This window comes from Biomphalaria glabrata, chromosome 17 (assembly GCF_947242115.1).
Source record: "Biomphalaria glabrata chromosome 17, xgBioGlab47.1, whole genome shotgun sequence".
Taxonomy (NCBI): Eukaryota; Metazoa; Mollusca; class Gastropoda; family Planorbidae; genus Biomphalaria; species Biomphalaria glabrata.
In genome coordinates, this window is record NC_074727.1 from 27,051,554 (window position 1) to 27,066,647 (window position 15,094).

The 15,094-nt window shown below is 37.8% G+C and overlaps 1 protein-coding gene across 3 annotated transcripts in view; it reads left to right on the forward strand.

Annotated features, from left to right (window-relative positions):
* Positions 1-15,094, forward strand: part of LOC106079506 (uncharacterized) — a 262,219-nt gene that overhangs the window by 170,251 nt on the left and 76,874 nt on the right. For all 3 annotated transcript variants that reach the window (XM_056015519.1, XM_056015522.1, XM_056015521.1), the window contains exons 21-22: positions 6,202-6,544; positions 9,127-9,285. In XM_056015519.1, coding sequence (XP_055871494.1) covers positions 6,202-6,544; positions 9,127-9,285 — 502 coding nt within the window. The remainder of the gene's footprint in view (positions 1-6,201; positions 6,545-9,126; positions 9,286-15,094) is intronic.

The window sequence follows — 15,094 nt, forward strand, 5'->3', positions numbered from 1 at the left end:
AATTGTAGAGCTTGTATAAATTGTAGAGCTTGTATAAATTGTAGAGCTTGTATAAATTGTAGAGCTTGTATAAATTGTAGAGCTTGTAGAGATTGTAGAGCTTGTATAAATTGTAGAGCTTGTATAGAGTGTAGAGCTTGTATAAATTTTATAGCTTGTAGAGATTGTAGAGATTGTAGAGCTTGTATAAATTGTAGAGCTTGTATAGATTGTAGAGCTTGTATAAATTGTAGAGCTTGTATAGATTGTAGAGCTTGTATAGAGTGTAGAGCTTGTATAGATTGTAGAGCTTGTAGAGATTGTAGAGCTTGTATAGATTGTAGAGCTTGTATAGATTGTAGAGCTTGTATAGAGTGTAGAGCTTGTATAGATTGTAGAGCTTGTATAAATTGTAGAGCTTGTATAGAGTGTAGAGCTTGTATAGAGTGTAGAGCTTGTATAGAGTGTAGAGCTTGTAGAGATTGTAGAGCTTGTATAGAGTGTAGAGCTTGTATAAATTGTAGAGCTTGTATAGAGTGTAGAGCTTGTATAGAGTGTAGAGCTTGTATAAATTGTAGAGCTTGTATAAATTGTCGAGCTTGTATAAATTGTAGAGCTTGTATAAATTGTAGAGCTTGTATAAATTGTAGAGCTTGTATAAATTGTAGAGCTTGTAGAGATTGTAGAGCTTGTATAAATTGTAGAGCTTGTATAGACTGTAGAGCTTGTATAAATTTTATAGCTTGTAGAGATTGTAGAGATTGTAGAGCTTGTATAAATTGTAGAGCTTGTATAGATTGTAGAGCTTGTATAAATTGTAGAGCTTGTATAGATTGTAGAGCTTGTATAGAGTGTAGAGCTTGTATAGATTGTAGAGCTTGTAGAGATTGTAGAGCTTGTATAGATTGTAGAGCTTGTATAGATTGTAGAGCTTGTATAGATTGTAGAGCTTGTATAGATTGTAGAGCTTGTAGAGATTGTAGAGCTTGTAGAGATTGTAGAGCTTGTATAGAGTGTAGAGCTTGTAGAGATTGTAGAGCTTGTATAGATTGTAGAGCTTGTAAAGATTGTAGAGCTTGTATAGATTGTAGAGCTTGTAGAGAGTGTAGAGCTTGTATAGATTGTAGAGCTTGTATAGAATGTAGAGCTTATATAGATTGTAGAGCTTGTATTGAGTTTAGAGCTTGTATAGATTGTAGAGCTTGTATAGAGTGTAGAGCTTGTATAAATTGTAGAGCTTGTATAGAGTGTAGAGCTTGTATAAATTGTAGAGCTTGTATAGAGTGTAGAGCTTGTATAGATTGTAGAGCTTGTAGAGATTGTAGAGCTTGTATAAAGTGTAGAGCTTGTATAAATTGTAGAGCTTGTATAGAGTGTAGAGCTTGTATAAATTGTAGAGCTTGTATAGAGTGTAGAGCTTGTATAGATTGTAGAGCTTGTAGAGATTGTAGAGCTTGTATAAATTGTAGAGCTTGTATAAATTGTAGAGCTTGTATAGAGTGTAGAGCTTGTATAAATTGTAGAGCTTGTATAGATTGTAGAGCTTGTAAAAATTGTAGAGCTTGTATAGATTGTAGAGCTTGTATAGAGTGTAGAGCTTGTATAGATTGTAGAGCTTGTATAAAGTGTAGAGCTTGTATAAATTGTAGAGCTTGTATAGATTGTAGAGCTTGTATAAATTGTAGAGCTTGTAGAGATTGTAGAGCTTGTATAAATTGTAGAGCTTGTATAGAGTGTAGAGCTTGTATAAATTTTATAGCTTGTAGAGATTGTAGAGTTTGTATAAATTGTAGAGCTTGTATAGATTGTAGAGCTTGTATAGATTGTAGAGCTTGTATAAATTGTAGAGCTTGTATAAAATGTAGAGCTTGTAGAGATTGTAGAGTTTGTATAAATTGTAGAGCTTGTATAGATTGTAGAGCTTGTATAGATTGTAGAGCTTGTTAAAATTGTAGAGCTTGTATAGAGTGTAGAGCTTGTATAGATTGTAGAGCTTGTATAGAGTGTAGAGCTTGTATAGATTGTAGAGCTTGTATAGAGTGTAGAGCTTGTATAGATTGTAGAGCTTGTATAGAGTGTAGAGCTTGTATAAATTGTAGAGCTTGTATAGAGTGTAGAGCTTGTATAGATTATAGAGCTTGTATAGAGTGTAGAGCTTGTATAGATTGTAGAGCTTGTATAGAGTGTAGAGCTTGTATAAATTGTAGAGCTTGTATAGATTGTAGAGCTTGTATAGATTGTAGAGCTTGTATAGAGTGTAGAGCTTGTATAGATTGTAGAGCTTGTATAAAGTGTAGAGCTTGTATAGATTGTAGAGCTTGTATAGAGTGTAGAGCTTGTATAAATTGTAGAGCTTGTATAGATTGTAGAGCTTGTTTAGAGTGTAGAGCTTGTAGAGCTTGTAGAGATTGTATAGAGTGTAGAGCTTGTATAAATTGTAGAGCTTGTATAGAGTGTAGAGCTTGTATAGAGTGTAGAGCTTGTATAGAGTGTAGAGCTTGTAGAGATTGTAGAGCTTGTATAGAGTGTAGAGCTTGTATAAATTGTAGAGCTTGTATAGAGTGTAGAGCTTGTATAGAGTGTAGAGCTTGTATAAATTGTAGAGCTTGTATAAATTGTCGAGCTTGTATAAATTGTAGAGCTTGTATAAATTGTAGAGCTTGTATAAATTGTAGAGCTTGTATAAATTGTAGAGCTTGTAGAGATTGTAGAGCTTGTATAAATTGTAGAGCTTGTATAGACTGTAGAGCTTGTATAAATTTTATAGCTTGTAGAGATTGTAGAGATTGTAGAGCTTGTATAAATTGTAGAGCTTGTATAGATTGTAGAGCTTGTATAAATTGTAGAGCTTGTATAGATTGTAGAGCTTGTATAGAGTGTAGAGCTTGTATAGATTGTAGAGCTTGTAGAGATTGTAGAGCTTGTATAGATTGTAGAGCTTGTATAGATTGTAGAGCTTGTATAGATTGTAGAGCTTGTATAGATTGTAGAGCTTGTAGAGATTGTAGAGCTTGTATAGATTGTAGAGCTTGTATAGAGTGTAGAGCTTGTATAGATTGTAGAGCTTGTATAGATTGTAGAGCTTGTATAGATTGTAGAGCTTGTATAGAGTGTAGAGCTTGTATAGAGTGTAGAGCTTGTATAAATTGTAGAGCTTGTAGAGATTGTAGAGCTTGTATAAATTGTAGAGCTTGTAGAGATTGTAGAGCTTGTATAAATTGTAGAGCTTGTATAGAGTGTAGAGCTTGTATTAATTTTATAGCTTGTAGAGATTGTAGAGTTTGTATAAATTGTAGAGCTTGTATAGATTGTAGAGCTTGTATAGATTGTAGAGCTTGTATAAATTGTAGAGCTTGTATAAATTGTAGAGCTTGTATAGATTGTAGAGCTTGTATAGAGTGTAGAGCTTGTATAGATTGTAGAGCTTGTATAGATTGTAGAGCTTGTATAGATTGTAGAGCTTGTATAAATTGTAGAGCTTGTATAAATTGTAGAGCTTGTATAGATTGTAGAGCTTGTATAGAATGTAGAGCTTGTATAGAATGTAGAGCTTGTATAGAATGTAGAGCTTGTATAGATTGTAGAGCTTATATAGATTGTAGAGCTTGTAGAGATTGTAGAGCTTGTATAAATTGTAGAGCTTGTATAGATTGTAGAGCTTGTATAAATTGTTGAGCTTGTATAGAATGTAGAGCTTGTATAAATTGTAGAGCTTGTATAGATTGTAGAGCTTGTATAAATTGTAGAGCTTGTATAGATTGTAGAGCTTGTAGAGAGTGTAGAGCTTGTATAGAGTGTAGAGCTTGTAGAGATTGTAGAGCTTGTATAGATTGTAGAGCTTGTAGAGAGTGTAGAGCTTGTATAGATTGTAGAGCTTGTAGAGAGTGTAGAGCTTGTATAGATATTAGAGCTTGTATAGAATGTAGAGCTTATATAGATTGTAGAGCTTGTATTGAGATTAGAGCTTGTATAGATTTTAGAGCTTGTATAGAGTGTAGAGCTTGTATAGATTGTAGAGCTTGTAGAGATTGTAGAGCTTGTATAAATTGTAGAGCTTGTATAGAGTGTAGAGCTTGTATAAATTGTAGAGCTTGTATAGAGTGTAGAGCTTGTATAGATTGTAGAGCTTGTAGAGATTGTAGAGCTTGTATAAATTGTAGAGCTTGTATAAATTGTAGAGCTTGTATAGAGTGTAGAGCTTGTATAAATTGTAGAGCTTGTAGAGATTGTAGAGCTTGTATAAATTGTAGAGCTTGTATAGATTGTAGAGCTTGTATAGAGTGTAGAGCTTCTATAAATTGTAGAGCTTGTAGAGATTGTAGAGCTTGTATAAATTGTAGAGCTTGTATAAATTGTAGAGATTGTATAAATTGTAGAGCTTGTATAAATTGTAGAGCTTGTATAGATTGTAGAGCTTGTATAGAATGTAGAGCTTGTATAGAATGTAGAGCTTGTATAGAATGTAGAGCTTGTATAGATTGTAGAGCTTATATAGATTGTAGAGCTTGTATAAATTGTAGAGCTTGTAGAGATTGTAGAGCTTGTATAAATTGTAGAGCTTATATAGATTGTAGAGCTTGTATTGAGTTTAGAGCTTGTATAAATTGTAGAGCTTGTATAGATTGTAGAGCTTGTAAAAATTGTTGAGCTTGTATAGAATGTAGAGCTTGTATAAATTGTAGAGCTTGTATAGATTGTAGAGCTTGTATAAATTGTAGAGCTTGTATAGATTGTAGAGCTTGTAGAGAGTGTAGAGCTTGTATAGAGTGTAGAGCTTGTAGAGATTGTAGAGCTTGTATAGATTGTAGAGCTTGTAGAGAGTGTAGAGCTTGTATAGATTGTAGAGCTTGTAGAGAGTGTAGAGCTTGTATAGATTGTAGAGCTTGTATAGAATGTAGAGCTTATATAGATTGTAGAGCTTGTGTTGAGTTTAGAGCTTGTATAGATTGTAGAGCTTGTATAGAGTGTAGAGCTTGTATAGATTGTAGAGCTTGTAGAGATTGTAGAGCGTGTATAAATTGTAGAGCTTGTATAGAGTGTAGAGCTTGTATAAATTGTAGAGCTTGTATAGAGTGTAGAGCTTTTATAGATTGTAGAGCTTGTAGAGATTGTAGAGCTTGTATAAATTGTAGAGCTTGTATAAATTGTAGAGCTTGTATAGAGTGTAGAGCTTGTATAAATTGTAGAGCTTGTATAGATTGTAGAGCTTGTATAAATTGTAGAGCTTGTATAGATTGTAGAGCTTGTATAGAGTGTAGAGCTTGTATAAATTGTAGAGCTTGTAGAGATTGTAGAGCTTGTATAAATTGTAGAGCTTGTATAAATTGTAGAGATTGTATAAATTGTAGAGCTTGTATAAATTGTAGAGCTTGTTGAGCTTGTAGAGATTGTAGAGCTTGTATAGAGTGTAGAGCTTGTAGAGATTGTAGAGCTTGTATAGATTGTAGAGCTTGTAGAGATTGTAGAGCTTGTAGAGATTGTAGAGCTTGTATAGAGTGTAGAGCTTGTATAGATTGTAGAGCTTGTATAGATTGTAGAGCTTGTAGAGATTGTAGAGCTTGTAGAGATTGTAGAGATTGTAGAGCTTGTATAGATTGTAGAGCTTGTAGAGATTGTAGAGCTTGTATAGAGTGTAGAGCTTGTATAGAGTGTAGAGCTTGTAGAGATTGTAGAGATTGTAGAGCTTGTATAGAGTGTAGAGCTTGTATAGAGTGTAGAGCTTCTGGAGATTGTAGAGATTGTAGAGCTTGTATAGAATGTAGAGCTTGTATAGAATGTAGAGCTTGTATAGAGTGTAGAGCTTGTATAGAGTGTAGAGCTTGTAGAGATTGTAGAGATTGTAGAGCTTGTATAGATTGTAGAGCTTGTATAGATTGTAGAGCTTGTATAGAGTGTAGAGCTTGTATAGATTGTATATATTGTAGAGCTTGTATAGAGTGTAGAGCTTGTAGAGCTTGTATAGATTGTAGAGCTTGTAGAGATTGTAGAGCTTGTATAAATTGAAGAGCATGTATAGATTGTAGAGCTTGTAGAGCTTGTATAGATTGTAGAGCTTGTAGAGATTGTAGAGCTTATATAAATTGAAGAGCATGTATAGATTGTAGAGCTTGTAGAGATTGTATAGATTGTAGAGCTTGTAGAGATTGTAGAGATTGTATAGATTGTAGAGCTTGTAGAGATTGTAGAGCTTTGAGTTTCTTGTTCTTCTCATCTACGACCCAGTTTGTCTCGTGATGGCCAGCCCATAGCTGCTACCCCTCAGGCCTTGGCTCAATTCTGTGAAGGTCTGACCAATTTGGGTGACGTCTATGTTGACGACGCCTTTGCCTGCCTGCATCTAGACCATAGCTCTATGACGGGTTACCTTGGAAACATCAAAGTTTGTGGTTTCCTTGTCAAGAACGAGCTTAAATATATGACCAAAGTGTTCAACAATGTCAAGCGTAAGTTTCTGGTGATTCTGGGCGGATTGTGTACAAGAGAGAAACTTGTACTGCTGTTAGACCTGTTGAAAGAAGCTGATAACATCATCATTGCTGGCACTTTGGCCACTTTGTTTCTTAAAGTAAGTTGAAACAAGAGTTAGTACTTAAAGATGTACTTTCAGGGTTAGTACTTAAAGATATACTTTCAGGGTTAGTACTTAAAGATATACTTTCAGACTGAGTTAGTACTTAAAGATATACTTTCAGAGTTAGTACTTAAAGATGTACTTTCAGACTGAGTTAGTACTTAAAGATGTATCTCAGACTGAGTTAGTTGTAAAAAGGTTAAATGGTGTAATGTTGAAGAATGCGAATGTCGTGGAATGCTGGGTTCATTGTCGCGTGACAAACATATATACCACAAATTGACTTTAGTCCGTTTCAGCAGACAAATATAAAATTTATTTGAAACAATAATAATAATAATGCACTCCTTATTAGTGCTACAAGTCAAAAAAATACCATCCGCATAACAGCGGTATCAAAAATATCCATACGTTAAAGTCTCCAGAGTATGTTACTGATTACGTCCGCATCTCAGCGGGTAACACTGTACAGAATAATCCAGAATAATATAAGAATACATGTCTCAAAAAGAACACTGGCACTGACACTGCCTAAAAGATACTTGGCACTGACACTGCCTCAAAGATACTTGGCACTGACACTGCCTAACAGATACTTGGCACTGACACTGCCTAAAAGATACTTGGCACTGACACTGCCTAACAGATACTTGGCACTGACACTGCCTAAAAGATACTTGGCACTGACACTGCCTAACAGATACTTGGCACTGACACTGCCTAAAAGATACTTGGCACTGACACTGCCTAAAAGATACTTGGCACTGACACTGCCTAAAAGATACTTGGCACTGACACTGCCTAAAAGATACTTGGCACTGACACTGCCTAAAAGATACTTGGCACTGACACTGCCTAAAAGATACTTGGCACTGACACTGCCTAAAAGATACTTGGCACTGACACTGCCTAAAAGATACTTGGCACTGACACTGCCTAAAAGATACTTGGCACTGACACTGCCTAAAAGATACTTGGCACTGACACTGCCTAAAAGATACTTGGCACTGACACTGCCTAAAAGATACTTGGCACTGACACTGCCTAAAAGATACTTGGCACTGACACTGCCTAAAAGATACTTGGCACTGACACTGCCTAAAAGATACTTGGCACTGACACTGCCTAAAAGATACTTGGCACTGACACTGCCTAAAAGATACTTGGCACTGACACTGCCTAAAAGATACTTGGCACTGACACTGCCTAAAAGATACTTCTTAACTGTAAATCTTCTGCTCGACTTTTCTAAGTCGCTACTGTCCGTCCCGGACCAAAATATACTACTTGACCGCCCGGTCTTAAGGGTACCACTTGACTGACTTGACTGAACTCAAAGTCAACTGTATTCCATCTACTTCCTATTTTCTACATCAGGAATTCCACGTGTCTTTTAAACTCTTAACATGACGTGAACATTAAATCAGTAAGCTGATGAGCTTTTACACTTTGTAGTTGGGCCTAGTTCTCCTTTCTCTAAGATTGTATATATGTGTGGTTGCATCTTAAAGATGTACTTTCAGACTGAGTTAGTACTTAAAGATGTACTTTCAGACTGAGTTAGTACTTAAAGATGTACTTTCAGACTGAGTTAGTACTTAAATAAAGATGTACTTTCAGACTAAGTTAGTACTTAAATAAAGATGTACTTTCAGACTGAGTTAGTACTTAAATAAAGATATACTTTCAGACTGAGTTAGTACTTAAATAAAGATGTACTTTCAGACTGAGTTAGAACTTAAAGATGTACTTTCAGACTGAGTTAGTACTTAAAGATGTACTTTCAGACTGAGTTAGTACTTAAAGATGTACTTTCAGACTGAGTTAGTACTTAAAGATGTACTTTCAGACTGAGTTAGTACTTAAAGATGTACTTTCAGACTGAGTTAGTACTTAAATAAAGATGTACTTTCAGACTGAGTTAGTACTTAAAGATGTACTTTCAGACTGAGTTAGAACTTAAAGATGTACTTTCAGACTAAGTTAGTACTTAAAGATGTACTTTCAGACTGAGTTAGTACTTGAAGATGTACTTTCAGACTGAGTTAGTACTTAAAGATGTACTTTCAGACTGAGTTAGTACTTAAAGATGTTGTAGTTTAAAAAGAAAGAGTTAACACTCAAGCATATTGAATGTGAAGGTCATTGCTGTGGACAATTGTATTGAATGTGAAGGTAATTGCTGTAGACCATTGCATTAAATGTGAAGGTCACTTTTGTGGACACTTGTATTGAATATGAAGGTCATTGCTGTGGACAATTGTATTGAAATCTCTTTCATTGTCTATTACAATATCAAATGTTCAAATCAACTCATTTTACTGGATCATTTTACTGGATCATTTTTACTGGATAACTTTATTGACTGTTGAGTATTGACTGTTGAGTATTGACTGTTGAGTATTGACTGTTGAGTATTGACTGTTGAGTATTGACTGTTGAGTATTGACTGTTGAGTATTGTTGAGTATTGACTGTTGAGTATTGACTGTTGAGTATTGACTGTTGAGTATTGACTGTTGAGTATTGACTGTTGAGTATTGAGTGTCTTTAACTTTTTGATTTGTTTGTTTTTAGATAGACTTAGGTATGGACATTGGTCGAAATTCATTTGACTACAATTTAGAGACTCTAGCAAGGCAAATCATTGAGCTGGCACCATATTACAAGTGTAAACTTCATTACCCAGTGGACTTGTGGATTGCTCAAACAGAAGATGGAAGTAACCCTCAGTTAGTAAGTCACTACTCTAGATACATTAGTAGATAAGGGAAGTAACCCTCAGTTAGTAAGTCACTACTCTAGATACATTAGTAGATAAGGGAAGTAACCCTCAGTTAGTAAGTCACTACTCTAGATACATTAGTAGATAAGGGAAGTAACCCTCAGTTAGTAAGTCACTACTCTAGATACATTAGTAGATAAGGGAAGTAACCCTCAGTTAGTAAGTCACTACTCTAGATACATTAGTAGATTAGGGAAGTAACCCTCAGTTAGTAAGTCACTACTCTAGATACATTAGTAGATAAGGGAAGTAACCCTCAGTTAGTAAGTCACTACTCTAGATACATTAGTAGATAAGGGAAGTAACCCTCAGTTAGTAAGTCACTACTCTAGATACATTAGTAGATTAGGGAAGTAACCCGCAGTTAGTAAGTTACTACTCTAGATACATTAATAGATAAGGGAAGTAACCCTCAGTTAGTAAGTCACTACTCTAGATATATTAGTAGATTAGGGAAGTAACCCTCAGTTAGTAAGTTACAACTCTAGATACATTAATAGATAAGGGAAGTAACCCTCAGTTAGTAAGTTACTACTATAGATACATTAGTAGATTAGAGAAGTAACCCTCAGTTAGTAAGTCTCTACTCTAGATACATTAGTAGATAAGGGAAGTAACCTTCAGTTAGTAAGTCACTACTCTAGATACATTAGTAGATTAGGGAAGTAACCCTCAGTTAGTAAGTCACTACTCTAGATACATTAGTAGATAAGGGAAGTAACCCGCAGTTAGTAAGTCACTACTCTAGATACATTAGTAGATAAGGGAAGTAACCTTCAGTTAGTAAGTCACTACTCTAGATACATTAGTAGATTAGGGAAGTAACCCTCAGTTAGTAAGTCACTACTCTAGATACATTAGTAGATTAGGAAAGTAACCTTCAGTTAGTAAGTCACTACTCTAGATACATTAGTAGATAAGGGAAGTAACCCGCAGTTAGTAAGTCACTACTCTAGATACATTAGTATATTAGGGAAGTAACCTTCAGTTAGTAAGTCACTACTCTAGATACATTAGTAGATTAGGGAAGTAACCCTCAGTTAGTAAGTTACTACTCTAGATACAATAGCAGATTAGGGAAGTAACCCTCAGTTAGTAAGTTACTACTCTAGATACATTAATAGATTAGGGAAGTAACCTCAGTTAGTAAGTTACTACTCTAGATACATTAGTAGATTAGGGAAGTAACCCTCAGTTAGTAAGTTAATACTCTAGGTACATTAATAGATTAGAGAAGTAACCTTCAATTAGTACGTCACTACTCTAGATACATTAGTAGAATATTTACAATGGGTAGATTATACTTAGTGGAGAGTCATACTGATACAGTTTAGGGTCAGAGGCGTCAGGGTGTTGCATTGATAGTTGCAAACTGCCTCAGGGTCGCCGGCTACTGATTTTTCTTCAGGGTTGGCTCACGAGCTCCTCCTTCCCGAACTGGTTCAGGCACCAGTCACTCGCCTTTGTCTTCTGTTAGTGAAAACAGCCCCCCCCCCCCGACTCACTATCTGAGCCACATGCGAAAGCCAGAAATTGGACCGGTTGTCAGGGGAGACGCTTGCAGAAGTTGGACTGGTTGTCAGGGGAGACACTTGCAGAAGTTGGACTGGTTGTCAGGGGAGACGCTTGCAGAAGTTGGACTGGTTGTCAGGGGAGACGCTTGCAGAAGTTGGACTGGTTGTCAGGGGAGACGCTTGCAGAAGTTGGACTGGTTGTCAGGGGAGACGCTTGCAGAAGTTGGACTGGTTGTCAGGGGAGACGCTTGCAGAAGTTGGACTGGTTGTCAGGGGAGACGCTTGCAGAAGTTGGACTGGTTGTCAGGGGAGACGCTTGCAGAAGTTGGACTGGTTGTCAGGGGAGACGCTTGCAGAAGTTGGACTGGTTGTCAGGGGAGACGCTTGCAGAAGTTGGACTGGTTGTCAGGGGAGACGCTTGCAGAAGTTGGACTGGTTGTGATGGGAGACGCTTGCAGAAGTTGGACTGGTTGTCAAGGGAGACGCTTGCAGAAGTTGGACTGGTTGTCAGGGGAGACGCTTGCAGAAGTTGGACTGGTTGTCAGGGGAGACGCTTGCAGAAGTTGGACTGGTTGTCAGGGGAGACGCAGAAGTTGGACTGGTTGTCAGGGGAGACGCTTGCAGAAGTTGGACTGGTTGTCAGGGGAGACGCTTGCAGAAGTTGGACTGGTTGTCAGGGGAGACGCTTGCAGAAGTTGGACTGGTTGTCAGGGGAGACGCTTGCAGAAGTTGGACTGTTTGTCATGGGAGACACTTGCAGAAGTTGGACTGGTTGTCAGATGAGACGCTTGCAGAAGTTGGACTGGTTGTCAGGGGAGACGCTTGCAGAAGTTGGACTGGTTGTGACGGGAGACGCTTGCAGAAGTTGGACTGGTTGTCAAGGGAGACGCTTGCAGAAGTTGGACTGGTTGTCAGGGGAGACGCTTGCAGAAGTTGAACTGTTTGTCATGGGAGACGCTTGCAGAAGTTGGACTGGTTGTCAGGGGAGACGCTTGCAGAAGTTGGACTGATTGTCAGGGGAGACTCTTGCAGAAGTTGGACTGGTTGTCAGGGGAGACGCTTGCAGAAGTTGGATTGGTTGTCAGGGGAGACGCTTGCAGAAGTTGGACTGGTTGTCAGGGGAGACGCTTGCAGAAGTTGGACTGGTTGTCAGGGGAGACGCAGAAGTTGGACTGGTTGTCAGGGGAGACGCTTGCAGAAGTTGGACTGGTTGTCAGGGGAGACGCTTGCAGAAGTTGGACTGGTTGTCAGGGGAGACGCTTGCAGAAGTTGGACTGGTTGTCAGGGGAGACGCTTGCAGAAGTTGGACTGGTTGTCAGGGGAGACGCTTGCAGAAGTTGGACTGGTTGTCAGGGGAGACGCTTGCAGAAGTTGTACTGGTTGTCAGGTGAGACGCTTGCAGAAGTTGGACTGGTTGTCAGGGGAGACGCTTGCAGAAGTTGGATTGGTTTTCATGGGAGACGCTTGCAGAAGTTGGACTGGTTGTCAGGGGAGACGCTTGCAGAAGTTGGATTGGTTGTCAGGGGAGACGCTTGCAGAAGTTGGACTGGTTGTCAGGGGGAGACGCTTGCAGAAGTTGGACTGGTTGTCAGGGGAGACGCTTGCAGAAGTTGGACTGGTTGTCAGGGGAGACGCTTGCAGAAGTTGGATTGGTTGTCAGGGGAGACGCTTGCAGAAGTTGGACTGGTTGTCAGGGGAGACGCTTGCAGAAGTTGGACTGGTTGTCAGGTGAGACGCTTGCAGAAGTTGGACTGGTTGTGACGGGAGGCGCTTGCAGAAGTTGGACTGGTTGTCAGGTGAGACGCTTGCAGAAGTTGGACTGGTTGTCAGGGGAGACGCTTGCAGAAGTTGGACTTGTTGTCAGGGGAGACGCTTGCAGAAGTTGGACTGGTTGTCAGGGGAGACGCTTGCAGAAGTTGGACTGGTTGTCAGGGGAGACGCTTGCAGAAGTTGGACTGGTTGTCAGGGGAGACGCTTGCAGAAGTTGGACTGGTTGTCAAGGGAGACGCTTGCAGAAGTTCGACTGGTTGTCAGGGGAGACGCTTACCATTAGGAAAACTTTTAGAGGTTGTCGAGTGTAGCCATTATCACTTCGGCAAGGTTGTCATTGCTGTTAATGGTAATGGATATACAGGGCCTGGAGTAAGTATGTAAAGAGCCCGAGCAGGAATCTTCGAAAGCTTTAATAAAGATCCATTTATGAATGAAAATACTTATATTTAAAAGTATGTCACATTTTAGAAAAACAATTAGAGTTCTTATGAATTTAATTTCACTTTCCTTTAAAACAAAATATTTTGTATGCATATTTTAATTTTAAAAAGTAAATTTTGTTGGGAGAGGGTCAAAGACCTTTTGTAGAGGCCCATTGTGTGTCGTAAATCCCAAAAAGCTGCTTTTACTTTTGCCGAGCTACAAGTGGACACTTCTTAAGCAGGAGACATTTGTTAACTGACCGTCAAAATGTGGGGGAAAAAAACGAAAAAAAAAACCTTTAAATTTTCTGACCCGTCGAAATTCGGACATATTTTTATCTCTTTGAGGATTTACCAGCGCTGTAGCCCCTCCTACACTCCCTAAAATCCGGCCCTGTGGATTTATAAATTATTTGTATATTATTAAATATATTACAATCTATATTATATTCCAAAGGGCCCTGATTCATTCATGTACTGACATATCACTACTTCTCCCACTTGCAGAGAGGGAATCAATAAAAGAATTGAACCCGTTACTACTTTCTGTGTGCCTAGAAACAACTTAACACCTTTCATGGTCGAAACCGTAGCGGTTAAATTTACCAAAAATAGATTTTTTTTTATTCGCGCGTTACACCCAATATGTTTGTTGAAGTCGCGACATATCAAAAAGTACAAGATTAAACTTTCTTCCGTTTTTAAGCACTACTTTAACTTTTTTTTTAGCGGACATTTCTCATTTGGCGCGAAACGAATGTAGATATTGACTAGAATTTTGTTTTTGTTTCATGAAGCCGACATTAAGTGAATACGTTGTTTTTATGTGTAATAATGTATAGAAACAAAAGTCAATGTAACTATAACTTTGTTGTGTGTTGAAGGTGGAAGTAACAAAAAAAAAGGATAATTCTTGGGTGAGACAACAAAACAACCAGCGGATCAGAGCTTTGAAATACTTCAATAGTGAATGCCGTAGCCGAAGAAAAGTTCGCGATTGTATGTGTATGACTAAATTAACACCTTGAGTCAAATCATTACATTTAGAGACCTTTCAGGATGAAACCTCAAAAGTAAAGTAGCAATGATACTTAAAACACTGAACCAAATAGAAAAAACTAAACCTAATAAGATACTCAGAAAGACACAAAGATAAAGGCATCTTTCTTGTTCCATATGCTAGGACAAATTTGTAAAAGTTCTTCTTCCATAGTGCTATTAGAGCATGAAATGGGTTGTCTGAATCAGCCAGGAAAATCAATGACTTGGCAGAGATCAACATGCATATCTATATTGACTTAGTGATAGCCGTAGGACGAAAACATCTTTTATTGATGTAACGTCTCTAGTTTCTACGATATGATAGGATTTGGAATCAAACATTCAACTCTATGGAATTTGGTTTAGAACTGATCGAACACTTTGTGATACATTGAATGCGATAGGGACACGAGATGTTCATGAACATTAAGATGAAATAAAGTTAGATAACTCCTGTTATAATGCCCGTCGAATGGTGTGTGTTTTTTCACACTCATTGTAAGCATTTGTTGATAATACTTTCTGACTGCTAACAGCACAGTATCGCAGACCAAGTATTTGTTGATAATACTTTCTGACTGCTAACAGCACAGTATCACAGACCAAGTATTTGTTGATAATACTTTCTGACTGCTAACAGCACAGTATCACAGACCAAGTATTTGTTGATAATACTTTCTGACTGCTAACAGCACAGTATCACAGACCAAGTATTTGTTGATAATACTTTCTGACTGCTAACAGCACAGTATAACAGACCAAGTATTTGTTGATAATACTTTCTGACTGCTAACAGCACAGTATCACAGACCAAGTATTTGTTGATAATACTTTCTGACTGCTAACAGCACAGAATAACAGACAAAGTATTTGTTGATAATACTTTCTGACTGCTAACAGCACAGTATCACAGACATAGTATTTGTTGATCATACTTTCTGACTGCTAACAGCACAGTATCACAGACATAGTATTTGTTGATACTACTATTACTTTACTGCCTTGTCACA